The sequence below is a fragment of the Amblyomma americanum genome, chromosome 4 (assembly GCF_052857255.1).
Source record: "Amblyomma americanum isolate KBUSLIRL-KWMA chromosome 4, ASM5285725v1, whole genome shotgun sequence".
Classification (NCBI taxonomy): Eukaryota; Metazoa; Arthropoda; class Arachnida; order Ixodida; family Ixodidae; genus Amblyomma; species Amblyomma americanum.
Genome location: NC_135500.1, coordinates 136,784,314 through 136,800,980, shown reverse-complemented (window position 1 = coordinate 136,800,980; position 16,667 = coordinate 136,784,314). Strand labels below are relative to the sequence as shown.

The window sequence follows — 16,667 nt, the reverse complement described above, 5'->3', positions numbered from 1 at the left end:
CTAGTTCACTGTGCCTAGGGCACACGCAGAGCGTGGTATGCTACCCTAGACAGGAGTATATATTGCGACCTCAAAAGCCCGAGCATCCGTCTGATGAAAAATCTCCCAGAATACAGCGCCGGTGACCGTGGTTTGGACATGGCGCCGTAAGCTCACACTTGAACGCTACCACTGATTAGTTTCTTCATTAGCGGGATGGTTCAGAGCGGAAGGGGGGGGACGATAATAATAATTGGTTTTTTGGGGAAAGGAAATGGCGCAGTATCTGTCTCTTATATCGTTGGAGACCTGAATCGCGCCGTAAGGAAAGGGATAAGAGAGGGAGTGAAAGAAGAAAGGAAGAATTAGGTGCCATCGGGGGGACGACGACAAAACGCACTTTGTATTTCAAAATCCTTAGCGTTTCGCCTCCATCGAAACCCAACCGCCTCGGCCGGCTTCGAACCCGACCGCGGCGGCTGCGTTTCGATTGAGGCGAAACGCTAAGGCGCCCGTGTGCTGTGCAATGTCAGTGCACGTTAAGGATCCCCACGGGGTCGAAATTATTCCGGAGCCCTCCACTACGGCACCTCTTCCTTTTTTCTTTCACTCCCTCCTTTATACCTTATCTTACGGCGCGGTTCAGGTGTCCGCGAAATGTGAGACAGATACCGCGCCGTTCCCTTCCCTCCAAAACCAATTTTTAACGCAACAGCGACGACACTGGCTTTTCTGCGACACGAGCTCCTTAACGCTGTTGGTGGTGGTGGTAGTGGTTTTACTATTATTTTTAATAAAACCACTACCACCACCGCCAACAGCGTTAAGGAGCTCGTGTCGCAGAAAAGCCAGTGTCGTCGGCGTCTGCCGTGTGCGAAAAATCCCTCCTCCTCCTCTCAATGTACGCCACTGCCCCAACAGAGAGAGAGAGAGAACAACTTTATTTGCCACTTGAGGGTTGAGAGTTAGGGCAGGCGGCCCCCAGGTGTGGCGACCCCCAGTGTGCCCCCAGGTGGAGGCGACGTCTAGAGAGAGACCCGCCGCGGTGGCTCAGTGGTTAGGGCGCTCGACTACTGATCCGGAGTTCCCGGGTTCGAACCCGACCGCGGCGGCTGCGTTTTTATGGAGGAAAAACACTAAGCCCGTGTGCTGTGCGATGTCGGTGCACGTTTAAGATCCCCAGGTGGTCGAAATTATTCCGGAGCCCTCCGCTACGGCACCTCTTCTTCCTTTCTTCTTTCACTCCCTCCTTTATCCCTTCCCTTACGGCGCGGTTCAGGTGTCCAACGATATATGAGACAGATACTGCGCCATTTCCTTTCCCCAAAAAACCAATCCAATCCAATCCCGTGTGCTGAGCGATGTCAGTGCACGTTAAAGATCCCCAGGTGGTCGAAATAATTCCGGAGCCCTCCACTACGGCACCTCTTTCTTCCTTTCTTCTTTCACTCCCTCCTTTATCCCTTCCCTTACGGCACGGTTCAGGTGTCCAACGATATATGAGACAGATACTGCGCCATTTCCTTTCCCCAAAAACCAATTATTATTATTATTATTAGTCCACGAGGCGAGTGCGAGTTGTGTCTTCTTGTCTGGTCTTGCAAGAAGCTGGATCCAACCGTCCAAGGAGGGAGCTGGCAGTAATGTTTGTGGGGGCGGGTTACTCTCACATCCCCAGAGGAAGTGTGCCTGAGTGGTAAACACTCCGTGGACGCAATTAGGACAGACGGGCTCATATTCACTGTCAGTGATGACATATAATCTAGAATGGCTGAGAATCAAGTTGGTCTACAGTCTGCGAAGCATGGTGGCTTGCGCTCGGTCGAGGTCGGGGTGGGGACTGCCGAAGAGTGCCTCAATGCCAGCGCCGCCGTTCCCGGGTGGAGACAACTTAAGCGACGCCGCCATATTGAATCACAACTGGCCTCTCCCATGTACCGCGAAACGCTCGACTGGTAGCCCAGTGTAGCTCTCGCTGCAAAAGGCCGTTCAAGTTAAAGCACTTTGAAGCGCGCCGAGAGCATGAACGGCGCCGTTACAGACGCTAGCGCCGCTGATCCCGTGTGATTCAATATGGCGGCACCGCTTAAGTTGTCTCCACCCCGGCGCTGGCATTCAAGCACCCACCATAGACTACCCCAACAGATAGCGCGACGGCAGCGCAAGGAAAGGGACGCCTGCCACATATTTCGGTGGAAAACCCGGACCGCGCCGCAAGGGAAGGAAAATGAAATGAAAATTGGTTTTAAGGAAAGGAAGTGAGGCCTGTCTCACATATCTCTGTGGGCACCCGAACGGTGCCGTAAGTGGTTTTTTTTATTAAAATAATAGTAAAAAGGAAGGAAAAGATTTTTGCTATCCCCGGCATCTGCCATCGATACTGAAGCACCTGAGCTGGGGCAGCGGAAATAAAGGATAGCAGGCATAATGGAGAAATGAAATGAAAGAGTTGAGGGGACATGAAGAGAGGATAGGGGAGGAGTAATATGTACAAACTATTTACACAATAAGAAATGTGTCCAGGTTGTGCACGTGATTAGTTCATTTTAGAGCAATTAAATCACACTGCGCACAACACTGTGTTGGCTACAACTAGAGTGGGGCGTCCAATTATTAATCGTTCAAGGTAGAACTCGCGGAGCGTTCGGTCACTGCGTGTAACTACCTGACGGAGAACAGACGGGACGTCAAGCGCGTGTGTTCGAGGAATGCACAGAGGCTCACCAAAGTTCGCTCACGAGTGCGCGCGAACGGCGCCGTAAAGAAAGGAAACTGAAATGAAAATTGATTTTAAGCAAAGGAAGTGACGCGTCTGTCTCATCTCTCGTTCAGGCGCAGTGGGGCCGTGCGGGCATGCAGGAATCACGCGTTGAGCGGCGAACAACGCAGCGCACATCCAAAGCGCGTTCACCACGAAGCTTGCGGCTTGCTGCCCGTTCGTTCGGCGCGGAAGCTGTGGTAGCGTTCGTGGCATCGGGTTTGTCGAGAACGATGTGCCGACGACCTACGACTGCAACTTGAGTCCCGCGCGTTTCGGCAAGGCGCCTGGCAGCGCTTCTACGTGGTTTGCCGCTCCGCGCGTCCGTTTCACGGTACGTAGCGGACCGATTTGTCTAACGGGCAAGGCGTCGCGCCGAACGGGCGATGGCGTTCTGTGGATTCCTTAGCAGTGCTGCAACACGCTGTGGCGTTCCACTCTTAAAAGCGAACGAAGCTAAAGCGTCCTCCAATTTTTTTTATTTTCATTTTATTTTGAAATCCTAGGAATAAAATACGTGAGAATCTGCTAACATCTTTGATACACACGGTTTTTGTTGAGTGTTTTCTTTATTCTGGCAACACAGTGATTTAAAACAAAACGAAAATGAAAATTGGTTTAGAGGAAAGGAAATTACGCAGAAACTGTCCCACATATCTCGGTGGACACCCGAACTGCGCCGTAAGGAAAGGTTAAAGGAGGGAGTGAAAGAAGAAAGGAAGAAAGCGGTGCCGTAGTGGAGATCTCCGGAATAAGTTCGACCAACTGGTGAGCTTTAACGTACGCTGACATCGCACAGCATACGGACGCCTTTTGCAGAACAGTTCTGTTAGACGCCTCCGCAGTGGCTCATTAGTGACGGTGCTCGGCTGCTGACCCGAAAGACACGGGTTCGATCCCGGAGGCGAAATGTTAGAGGCACGTGTACAGAGCGATGTCAATGTACGTTAAAGAAGCTCAGGTGGTCGACATTATCCGGAGCCTTCCACTGCATCGTCACTCATACCCTGAGCCACTTTGGGGCGTAATTGCCCATGAAGCACCAATCACTATCTGTTTGAAAACAAGCTTCGAAAGCTGGCGCGTCACCTGCACCGGCGCCTTAACGAACACTGCACGAGGTGCTTCGCCTGCGGCGCTGCGTTATTCAAAGCCAGCGCGACACGAATATTGATTGTAAAGCATTTTATTCATTGGAAAGAGCTTGATGCTAAGAGGTCGCGTTAAGTGGTCCAGAGTTGGCCCTTTTCCACGCACTGTTTCATCGGAGCTACCTCGCTTTGTGGGCTCACATGGTTCATAAACTAAGCCCAGTCGAGGAATGAAGGAGGGCATGCAATGAATCTAAGGCCGCTGTGATAGTTTTTCCGCCCGGTTCTATTCAATTCTTAGCATCAGTCTATCTGACTGACTGATTCCAATGACAGCAAATTTGATGCCAATCACGAAGAGACAGGAACCAGTATGAAATGGAATTAGATTTAAATCTAGACTCCCCCCCTTCCCCCTCCCCAACTCTTTGGACAAAGAAGCATGCATGTCGTTATAATACGCGTATGTCATAGTAAGGGTCCGCACTGATCATAGTGTAAGGTGGCGTTTATTCGCAGAAGCTTCTTAACGGGAGAAGAGCCAGCAGCAGTCTTAGGGCAGCTAGTCCAGCCAGGAGCGTTACAATAGTTTTAATACAGGCTTGGTGGCTGACAGAATCTGCGCCGTCACTTCCTTGGCAGTAAAAAAATTCGTTTTATTTGCCGAATGTAAGTATACATACAAATGTAAGTATACATACAAGTCCTAGGGTTAATCTTGAGCAGTTAGATTTTTTTTATCGGGTAGCGAAATATCAGCTCATGAGAGCAGAGTACGTGCTTGCCATATTGTTGGTTGATACCAGCCTGTCATCAACCGTAGCATCGTTGCGAAAAGCGACGGTACCGCTCAGTGTGACAACTATAATGTATCTGATTATTAGACGAGAATTATCCTTCGACCAAAGCAACCTACGTTGAGGTAGTATTTGGCATGCTGATTCACCTCGATGAAAATTCCGCTAGCTTTCCACTACAGTGTGAAAACTAGCTCTTCCCAACGCTCTATGTTTTGCTGAGGCGAATAAACATGCTGTGATACTTGGCTACTCTTCTATATCCTTACCGCGCAAGCATCTATGTAAGAGGTCTCCCATTCCATTTTACCGTGAAACTGTGCCTGCGAGCCAGTCGTACAGCAAAGCAAACGACGCGGTTTCGCGCGCACCCGTCCTCCATGGACTAGTTCACGGCGCTGCCGCAATGTGGCGTCGATTTCGTGATAATCGCCAATGGCTCAGCTGCTGTTTCAAAGGCATGGTGCCTATGCCGGAGGCCGCTTGAATGTCTGAGCATAAGAGCAAGTATTGTCTGTGAAATCCAGTGACCGCTTTAAAATGTCGGGTATATTGCTGGGCTAGTTGGTAGTTGTTGAACATCATGGAATCGCAGCGCTGGCAGACAAGGACACAGAGAGAACACACACAATTGCGCAGCGATTCCATGAGTTTAAAATGTCCATTCCTCTGCTTCGCAGAACGCCACTGGAACTCTTGGTAAAGATGTGCGCACGGCTATTTGCTTCCCATGCACTTCAAGATCGAACCACCGTGTCTAGGGCCAGGGCGACCGTAACTTCACCGTCTGTGAATGAGACGTGTTTAATTGGAGAACCGCACTGACTTCCGTCCTTTTTTCGAATATACACAAAGAAAAAGCATTGTACATACTGGGACTGCCCGCAAGGAGAATTTCTCTTGAACGGGGAAATTTTAAGTGTGGGCATTTGCGATTTATGTTGCCATCTAGTCTTGATTAAGACAAGATGGCAATAGATAAAACCATGTCATTAACAAAATAAATGCACCTATGTGTTCTTAACTGGCATTTTCGTAAAGTTCAATCGTATCACCATATGAAGATTAATTTGTTAAGTTACGGTAGATACTCTTATTCAGTTGACTTTGACAGACTAAATAGTCTGTCGATTAGTCTAGGTGCATTTCTCTTATTAATCATTACGCTTCAGGGCGCCCACATTTACATGAATTTTGAGATATTCGCTCAGAACCTTCCTACAGGGGAAGACGGAGGAAAACTACTAAAAACCAGTAACAGGGCCTGGCGAAACAAAGTGCTTGCTCCGTTGGGACCCGTCGGTAATATGCATGGACCCAAACACTCCAGGAAGCCTGGGGGGTGTGCGTGGAAAATTGAGGGAAGTAACTGCAGCGATACATGTGTACAGTCCGTGTTCTGCATGGGCCCCGATCTGCGGAGAGTTGTGACAGTCAGCTAGCTGCTTCCCATCACCCGCGCAGGATGCCTCACGGGAACAGCCGTTAAAGGTATTAATGCATTCATTAATGCATTAGTACGCGACAGGAACATTCCTTGACGCCTAGACCGGCCCATGCCGACGCTTAATTGACTTCGATGCCGCTTGGTATCCCGCAGACGCACCGATGTCGCAGGCTGCCCGCAGCGAAATCCTAATGGACGTGCTTTTGTTTGCGTTGGGACTCAAGTAATATTTGCTTGCTGATATCGCTATATTGTCTGAGAGCTTTTGAAGCCTCTCTCAGTTGACGTACGAAAGCTAACGAACGTTCAGCGTCATCCTAATTTTCGAGCTAGGAATGGTCGAGATCGCTGCTCGAAAAATTGAAAAAAAAAATGAAACAAGAACGCAGCTGTAAAACGTTCCAATACACTCTCGTACAACTTTGAAAAAGGACCTTGGTGTGGCATAACCTGGGATCCTTGGGACAGACGCACATCGCCGAGAAAAAAGGAAGGGATGATACAAATTTGCGACTACATCGAAATTTTGACAAATATATGACAATAGCTATGCTTAAAGCGAAAATTTCTCGTAAACTGACTAGTCAAAGACGCAGTGTGTGATACATGTGTCCCGTTATACCAAGCGTCATACCTTTGGTGTAACGCGCATATCACACATTATGCGGGGACACGTTGTTCAGGTAAACCGATGCGCAGAGTACACATGGTATACACGGAACACGTATGCACGATATTGTCGAGCTGTGCGACGGCCAAGGACAAGAACCCCGAGACCGTTATCAGCGCTGTGCCGCCACCGACAGCAGCTGTGAGAATCGAAATGCTGCTGGCAGAAGCGTCTTCAACTTTGAAGAACCGCTGCAGACGCTGTGGCCGATGCATCGCTTCAAAGCTCATTCGCAGAGATGAAGCCCACCCGCCGCGGTGGCTCAGTGGTTAGGGCGCTCGACTACTGATCCGGAGTTCCCGCGTTCGAACCCGACCGCGGCGGCTGCGTCTTTATGGAGGAAAAACGCTAAGGCGCCCGTGTGCTGTGCGATGTCAGTGCACGTTAAAGATCCCCAGGTGGTCGAAATTATTCCGGAGCCCTCCACTACGGCACCTTTCTTCTTTCACTCCCTCCCTTATCCCTTCCCTTACGGCGCGGTTCAGGTGTCCAACGATATATGAGACAGATACTGCGCCATTTCCTTTCCCCCAAAACCAATTATTATTATCTCCCATCATAACTGACCTGCCTTCTGAACAGCGCAAGGATCCCCGGATTCGGGCGCTTCTCGACTTTCTCTCCGACCCATCGGCGGTTAAACCATCCCGAGCGCTGCGCCGTCAAGCTTCGCATTTGGAGATCAGAGATAACCTGTTTTATCGCCGTAATTCTCATTCTGATGGACTAAAATGGCTCCTCGTCATTCCTCGCCACCTCCGGTCCTATACGTGTTAATGTTTTCACGCTGACTTTCAATGCGGTCACGCGGGCCTTTTCAAGACTTACACACACCTCCGCTACTACTGGCGTGGCATGTACAATTTAGTTTTGAAATACGTACGGTCGTTCCTCGGCTGCCAATGCCGCAAGACACCCACTAACCGTACTGCTGGGGAGTTGCAGTCGCTATCTTGTCCGCCTCGCCCTTTCGACCGCGTTGGCATTGATTTATATGGGCCTCTCCTGTATACTGCTCCTGGCAAAAACTATGGGTCATGCATCGGACTTGCACCGCTTACCACCCTCAGACCGACAGCCTCACTGAACGCTTTAACCGCACTCTGGGGGACATGCTGGCTATGTACGTCCGTTCGAACCACACGACCTGGGACCTTATTCTCCCGTATATTACGTTTGCGTACAATACTGCTACGCAGTCTGCAACAGGATTTTCTCCTTTCTTCCTCCTTTATGGCCGACATTCCTCCGTTCCCATTGATGCTGTTCTTTCCTACCACCCTGAAACATCTGAGTGCACCACGGTTTCCGAAGCCGCCAGGCACGCCGAAGATTGCCGCCAGATCGCCCGGTCGCTCACGACAGCTACCCAGTCCCTTCAAAAAACCCGCTACGATGAAGACCAACCTCCCCAGCATTTCTCGCCCGGCTCTCTTGCCTGGCTGTGGATATCTTCCAGTACTCCGGACCTCTCCCGGAAACTGCTCGCTAAATATCAAGGGCCATATATCGCATCTTGAAGCAAACGTCTCCGGTCAACAATATTGTTGAGCACCTCACACCGTCACCCGATCTCAGACGCCGCGATCGTGAGACTGTCCATATCCAGCGCCTCAAGACATACTACGACCCCGCTCTCTTGTCCGCCCCTAAGTCGCCAGGATGGCTCCTCTTCTGCCCGGGGGCCATTGTAAGGAAGACGACTGGCATACGCTCGAGCCGCATGGCCATCGCGTGGTGCACGCTCCTGGCTTCTCCGAATAAACCCCACCTTACACTGAGCATATATTTTGTGACGCATATGCTAATCGATGCAGGAAAGCAACGAGTACCTATTGAAAAGAATAGCGCATAATAGGTCCTGCTGACTATAGTTGAAGTGCACAGTTTACAAGGGACGGCTGTACAGAGCAGTGGTTGATGGAGAAGAGAGCAGACTTTTGTTCCGTGTTGTTCAGGGAATGCAGTTCGAAAACCACAACAGCGCCTATGCATGCCTTTCGCTCACTGTGCAGAACACTTATATACCTTTAACGAAGTGGACAAAACTTACTTTCGTATTTCAATGCATATCACTAAGAGACTTGTGACAAAAAAAAGGCTGAAATCTAATGGCATACACAGTTGCAGAGATTGCTCGCTCGCTATGTCTTTTAAAGCTCTGAGCCGCTAGAATCATCCTCGCGAACACTAAAAAACAAGGAGATGCATGGCGGCTTTGAAGTGACGCGAGCTAGCAGCAACACAAAAATAAAAAAGGGCCTTTGCTGGCCATAAAACGCCATTATGGCAACTGCTATTTTGGGAACTGTTCACTGCCACGTGCAGGAAACATCTCCTTACGAACCTCCATAAACAACTAAAATTGATATGCAGCATCTTGTTATTAGTGTCATCCGTTATGTCTAGTCTGGCTATAAACGGATGATACATTCTGTTCCAAAGAAATACTGCTGAACCCGCCACCACTTATCCTGGTGACCTTCGTCACCAATTTCCTTGGTTAAATTCCTTTTCGCTTTACGCGATGTTTCGTTTGATATCATGAAAGCTGCCTTGCGTAAGTTCGGTCTGCCTTAAACAGTTAAGATGAGTTTTCTTGACGAGTCATCAGTTCAGAAATCAAGAAATGTTTTATGGTTATACCGTGGTTTTACATTGCATATTTTATAAAGGAGGGGCCCACACACAGCACAGGAGTTGTGTGAGGAATACTTGAATTAAACAAAGTTAGTACATCAGCGGTGATCCTTAAAAATTCGAAATTAGCGCAAAGAAAGAGTGCACAAAACTGAGAACAGTAGAAAGAAAGAAAATGCGCACAATTTTGTATATTTTTTGTTAACAGACCGGAGTTAAAGTGTTCTGATTGCTCGTTTATACGAACGAAACGGCATATCTCTCATAACAGGTTTTGGTTGCGTATTCTACAGCTTTGTTATCCTTGGCTATTCGTCTGAGTCATCATCATCATCATCATCATCAGCCTTACTACACCCACTGCAGGGCAAAGGCCTCTCCCATGTCTCTCCAATTAACCCTATCCTTTGCCAGCTGCATCCACCCTTTGCCTGCAAACTTCTTAATCTCATCCGCCCACCTAACCTTCTGCCGCCCCCTGCTACGCTTACTTTCTCTTGGAACCCACTCCGTTACCCTTAAAGACCAGCGGTTATCCTGCCTTCGCATTACATGCCCTGCCCAAGCCCATTTCTTTCTCTTGATTTCGACTAGGATGTCATTAACCCGTGTTTGTTCCCTCACCCACTCTGCCCGCTTCCGATCTCTTAACGTTACACCTATCATTTCTCTTTCCATGGCTCGCTGCGTTGTCCTTAACTTAAGCTGAACTCTTTTCGTTAGCCTCCACGTTTCTGCCCCGTAGGTGAGTACCGGTAAGATTATGCTGTTGTACACTTTCCTCTTGAGGGAAATTGGTAAACTGCCACTCATGATCTGCGAGAATTTGCCATATGCGCTCCACCCCATTCTTATCCTTCTAGTTATCTCCCTGTCATGATCCGGATCAGCTGTCACTACCTGCCCTAAGTAGACGTATTCCGGGACAATTTCTAGGCTCTCCCTGCCAACTGTGAACTGTTGTTTCCTTGCTAGGCTGTTGAACATTACCTTGGTTTTCTGCATGTTAATTTTTAGACCCATCGATCTGCTCTGCCTGTCTAACTCGTTGATCATGATTTGCAGTTCACCTCCTGAGTGACTCAGCAAGGCAATGTCATCAGCAAATCGCAGATTATTTAAGTATTCTCCATTTATTCTTATTCCCAACTGTTCCCAATTCAGGCCCCGAAAAACCTCCTGCAAACATGCGGTGAACAGCATTGGCGAGATCGTGTCTCCTTGCCTGACACCCTTCCTTATTGGAATTTTATTGCTGACTTTATGGAGGACTATAGTAGCTGTGCAGTTGCTATATATATCTTCCAGTATTTTGACATAAGGCTCTTCTACCCCCTGATTACGCAATGCCTGTATGACTGCTGAGGTTTCCACTGAGTCGAATGCTTTCTCGTAATCAATGAAAGCTATATAGAGAGGTTGGTTATATTCTGCGCATTTCTCTATCACCTGATTGATAGTGTGAATATGATATATTGTGGAATATCCTTTACGAAAGCCTGCCTGATCATTTGGTTGATTAAAGTCTAACGTTGCCCTGGCTCTATTAGCGATTACCTTAGTAAATACTTTGTAGGCAACGGATAGTAAGCTGATCGGCCTGTAATTTTTCAAGTCCTTGGCGTCTCCCTTCTTATGAATTAAGATAATGTTTGCATTCTTCCAAGCTTCTCGTACAGTCGAGGTCATAAGGCATTGCGTATACAGGGTGGCTAGTTTTTCTAGCACGATGTCCCCTCCATCCTTCAACAGATCTGCTGTTACCTGATCCTCCCCAGCTGCTTTTCCCCTTTTCATTGCTTCTAAGGCTTTCTTTACTTCATCTTTCGTTACTGGCGGGATGACGCATTGCTGTGCACTGCTGTTCTCATTAGCGCTCCGATTACATTGGCTACTGTACAGGTCTGTGTAGAACTCTTCGGCTACGTTAACTATCTTATCCATATTGCTAATGACATTGCCCTGCTTGTCTCTTAATGCATACATCTGGTTTTTACCTATGCCTAGTTTCCTCTTCACTGTTTTTATGCTACCTCCGTTCTTTATAGCATGCTCGATTCTCTCCATATTAAACTTCCTTATGTCGGCTACCTTGCGCTTATTTATTAACTTTGATAGCTCCGTTAGCTCTATTCTATCGGTAGTGTTAGATGCCTTCATGTTTTGGCGCTTCTTAATCAGATCTTTCGTCACCTGAGATAGCTTCCCGGTATCTTTTCGAACTGTCCTACCGCCTACTTCTACTGCGCACTCCGTAATTATTGATGTCAGGTTATCGTGCATTGAATGAACATCAAGATCATCTTCCTCAGTTAAAGCCGAATATCTGTTTTGCAGCGCTATCCTAAACTCTTGTGCTTTCCCTCTTACGGCTAACTCGTTAATGGTCTTCTTCTTCGCTAGCTTCTTCCGTTCCCTCTTCAAGTCTAAGCTAATTCTAGACCTTACCATTCTATGGTCGCTGCAACGCACCCTTCCGAGGACGGCCACATCCTGAATGATGCCAGGTTTAGCGCATAGTATGAAGTCGATTTCATTTTTAATCTCACCATTGGGGCTCTTCCAAGTCCACTTCCTGTTTTCTCGTTTGCGGAAGAAGGTATTCATGATCCGTAAATTATTTCTATCCGCGAATTCGACCAATAACTCTCCCCTGCTATTTCTAGAGCCTATCCCATAGTCACCTACTGCGTGGTCGTCAGCCTGCTTCTTGCCCACCTTCGTATTGAAGTCGCCCATCAGTACAGTGTACTGCGATTTTACTTTATTCATTGCTGATTCTACGTCCTCATAGAAGCTTTCAACGGTCTGGTCATCATGGCTGGATGTGGGTGCGTAGGCCTGCACCACTTTCAGCTTGTACCTCCTATTCAGCCTAATTACTATAGCTGCTACCCTCTCGTTAATACTGTAGAACTCCTCTACGTTACCAGCTATATCCTTATTAATGAGGAAACCCACACCTAGTTCTCGTCTATCCTCTAACCCGCGATAGCACAATATGTGTCCGTCCTTTAGTACTGTATACGCCTCACCGGTCCTCCTAACTTCGCTAAGCCCTATCACATCCCATTTAATTCCCGCTAGTTCCTCAAACAGCACTGCTAGGCTAGCCTCACTAGCTAAAGTTCTAGCGTTAAACGTTGCCAGGTTCAGATTTCAATGGCGGCCTGTCCGGAGCCAGAGATTCTTAGCACCCTCCGCTGCGTCACAGGTCTGACCGCCGCCGTGGTCAGTTGCTCTGCAGCCGCTGGGGACTGAGGGCCGAGGGTTAATTGGTTTGATCATAGAAGGTTGTGGCCAAGTACTACACCAGGGTGGCCAAATCCTGCTCTGGTGAGGGAGTGCGTTGTCGGTTTTCGTCACCGAGATCAGGCCGCACTCCAGGCCTGGTTATGCAATTCCATCGACACGCAGATTTTTTTTTTTTAAACCCGGTGGAGAATTGCGCGGCACCAGGATTTGCCTGAGTATACGCCTGAGTATTTCGTCTGAGTATACAACAGCAGACATCGGCTCATGTGCTTTTCTAGCGATAGCTACACTACGCCAGCCACTTCGCGAGGTCAGCGTGGCTGCGCGCTGAGCCGTGGCAGCACCGCTCCGCCAGCTGTGCGCATGCGCGTAATGATGTCATAGACCGCAGATGGTGTGCGCGCCGCGCGCTTCGCCGCTGCGCCGACGGCGGAGCAGACGCCGCCCGCCTCGTAAGTTGTGCGCATGCGCGGAGTGACGTCGAGCACGCAGCTGGTGTGCGCGCCGTGCGCCTACATTACGCTAGCATTTCGAGCCTTCAGCGCGGCGCCGTGGCCACCGTGGCAGCTGCCGGAGGCGCGCCGCGCCGGCGAAATCGAGTGGGGGGTGGGGGGGGGAGAGGGGGAGAGAGTGAATCCACGTCCAGGGATGAAGATGAAGAAGGAACGCCCAGCGAAACGCAGCGGCGAAAGACTGGATTTGCAATTCGACTGAGCGAGTTCCACTCGGCCAGCTGTAGCTATCGCGTCACTCCAGGTTTAACCAGAGCTAAACCACGGCCATTTTTTTTAATTTCATCGTTAATTTCTTGCAAGTGTTTCAACCTTTGAGTATTAGGCACGACTTTGCACACTGCGCTCATAAGACATCAGCGTTGTTTGCTTGAGAGCGCAATTAATGACGGCTGTGGTTAGATTTCATACTCGCTTACTTAAGCGATATTTTGTTTTACCACTTATTTGACATTCAATTCTTATCACGAGCGCATTTCTGCCAAGCTTCGGTCAGAGTGCCGTCAGCAGCACTGCCAGGAGCTTTTCACCTGGGAAACACGTGCACCTGGCCAGAGGACGCCTGTACTGATATGAGGGGCGTTCAATAAGTTCTGAGTATAATATGTTAGTGACTGCCGCCATTGCAAGGGTACGTGCATTTTATATAATCCTTCTAGATAGTAACCAGCAATCGCGTGCATTGCCGCGCACATTTGATACGAGGTCTCATCATGTATAGAGGGTCACTTAGTGTCAGATCTGAAGCGAAGGGCAGCCTTGAAGCATTTTGCCGTCGTCGAATTCTTGACGGAAAGGGTGACACTTGTACTAAACATTATTGGACGCTTGACGGATGTGTACGTAGGCAGAGAATCGATATAGGTCACACCTAGACGTCAGTCGCTCATTTTGGGAAAGGCAGGGAATCTTTGTGAGATGGCCAGTGGGCTCGACGATGTTAATCACTGCTGAGGAAATGTGTTCAGCAGTGAATAATGTGTTTACGAATAACACGCTCATGGGGGGCAGGCATTCATAGTTCGTTATAAAAAAGATATTTATGCCGGGTTTGTGGAAACGATCTAGCGAAAGCTTTTTTGTATGTCGAAGGTCTGTTCGTATTGGGTGCCCAAATTTTTGACAGGAGAAACGAAGACAGATCGCATTGATTGTTGTTGTGATAAAATTGTTGTTGCGCCGAGAATTGCTTTTAAAGACAGTAGGGTGCCAGTAATACTTCTTATACATCTACCTCTATAAACTCTTAGTGAGGACAAGAAAAGCATGTCCTGGAAGCGCAGTCGTCCTCGGGCTGACCTTTTTCGTAAGATGAATGTGATGAATACATGAACCCATAACTACAAAAGCACAGGCTTATTTCTAGAATTTGTTCAGCGTCATGAAGCTATCAAGAAAAAAAGTCTAGATAAAATGAGCACAAATGATTTTGTTCTATCAGAATGGCTGCTCAGTCCTCACTACCACGTTGCACAAAACCTCTTCAGTTTTCTGGAGCATGCGCACAGTGACCCATTTTTTCTATGGCCATCTTCATAGTGAGGACTAGTTCGAACAGCCAGGAGAACTCTCTTGTCAGCAGAGCGAGTGAAGTTTCTCACAGCGTCATCTGTACGGGCGTTACGCCGTTACCGTCGTGGTCCTCGCGCAACGCCACACACGCCGCACCCCTACACCCCATATCCGTATCACTAAGCCGCGAGGTCAGCCTGGGTTTGCAACACCCACTTATGCGCCATAAAACTCCAACTTCCAATACAAATCCTACACCGATGGCTTTTGGCAAAAGTGGGATGCGAATCTAGTACCTTTCGCCTGCAGGATGGATGCTGGGCAACTAGACGCTTACTGTGGTCTACACGTGCACAAATGTGTTTCACTAAAGTGTCCGGTTTGCTGTCTTGGCTGAGGTGCGCTAGGTACGATGACTTATACACACACAGTGCATCCATGCACGAAACGCTTTTTCACTGACAACGCGGTTTCGATCTACTGACAACCTTCATGGCTCCACAAATTGGGTTTTCACTCTGCGTTCGTGAGTTTCCGTCTTCGCATTCGGCAAGGAACAACCATGTTGCCAAGATGTTATTAAAGTCACTAGCACAGTGGCCGCTGCGCTCTCGACTGGATAAAAGATGTCTCCTTCGAGACCGCATGCAGTCAAGCAGTGAATCTCGTCGTGTGCAGTCTATCAGGGTCCCTCCTTATAACGTGCACCTTTTTCTCCTTCAGTCGCTGTTGCTGAGCCCATCATGACAGCGACAACGCCTCAACCATTCTATGTATATGCTACATCACTCAGCGCAACATACAGATTGCTCGCGTCGTTATCGTGCAACGGTTCGTGCCAGTGTCGAGGACAAGCGCGTTATCGAGGACTGACGGCCGTCATTGTAATTCACTCGAATTCGACCTTGCCTTGTCAGACACAAGCTTACAGCGGTGGATACACGGTAATTCGGACCGCAGAGCAAAATAGCGACTTTGTTCATCGTCACATTACGGAACACAGCTAGCGCCCAACGTGTCATCCTCTATGCCAAAACTTTCCGCCTGTCGGAGCTTTGATGCATGTCGTCCGAGGTAATACGGAGCTGGGGGCCGAATTACGGGGCGATCAAATTACAAACCGGTGACGAACGAACCCATTAGCCGTGCTCTTATTGGTCTACATGTACGCCTGTCCGTGCTGACCATCAGGAGAAGGGACTTATGGGTATTTTGTGAATGTATTGAGATAGTGATCGCTCCGTAATTCTACCCCTGGTCTCCTACACAAGTGACTCGATGAGGAAGCCATGAGCAAAGGTATATGCAAACTCACCGGGCCGCTGCAATTCCTCTCGTCGACATTTCTTCGCCTTTCCCTTGAGCGGTCGCAGCCGGTCGATCACAGATTCACTCCTGAGAGAGGGCCGCACGGCACCAAGATGCAGTGGACACTGGCCCCTACGACGCGTAGAGCAGGCTCGGCGATCAGGTTGCGTATTTTCCCCGTCTTTATCTACAGATGTCTTGCTCCCTCTTCCAAAGATCAATCAGCCTCGAGTGCACCTCCAACTCGCCGATAAAGGCGACAGATAAGTAGGCGCCGAAGTGGACGTACTCACTGCTGCTCCTTGTGATCATGAGCATGCCTTCAGTCCTGCCAGACGCCTAGCCTGCGCTGTCAACTGCATGAAGAATCTAAAAGGAGGTGCCGGTCGACGTAGACAACACAGCTCTGGGAACAGGTACAGGCGGTGTCAGTCGTGGCAAGCTGGTGGATGGGCTGTTGCGTCAAGCATCAACTGCAGATACACAGCAGTGCACTTGTGTGCCTTTATCATCTGTACGCAAGTCGGCAATCGAGGACAGTGTACTCCAGCGACATCCTTTCAAGCGGGCCCGGGTCTCGTCTAATCAAACATTTTGATTGTGTACTCCAGGGCGCACGTGTACGTACAGTGACCTTGTTTCGCTGGTATCGGTGTCTTTTATTCGACTACGTTAATTGTGTTACCAGATAACTGCTG

The 16,667-nt window shown here is 48.9% G+C and overlaps 1 protein-coding gene across 1 annotated transcript in view; it reads right to left on the bottom strand.

Moving 5' to 3' along the window:
• LOC144128413 (choline/ethanolamine kinase) overlaps nucleotides 1-16,117 on the bottom strand; it is a 134,793-nt gene extending 118,676 nt beyond the window's left edge. Inside the window, exon 1 of the mRNA XM_077661798.1 lies at nucleotides 15,977-16,117. Within this exon, the coding sequence (XP_077517924.1) occupies nucleotides 15,977-16,005 (29 nt within the window). The 5' untranslated portion in view covers nucleotides 16,006-16,117. The remainder of the gene's footprint in view (nucleotides 1-15,976) is intronic.
• Between the last annotated feature and the right edge of the window lie 550 nt (nucleotides 16,118-16,667).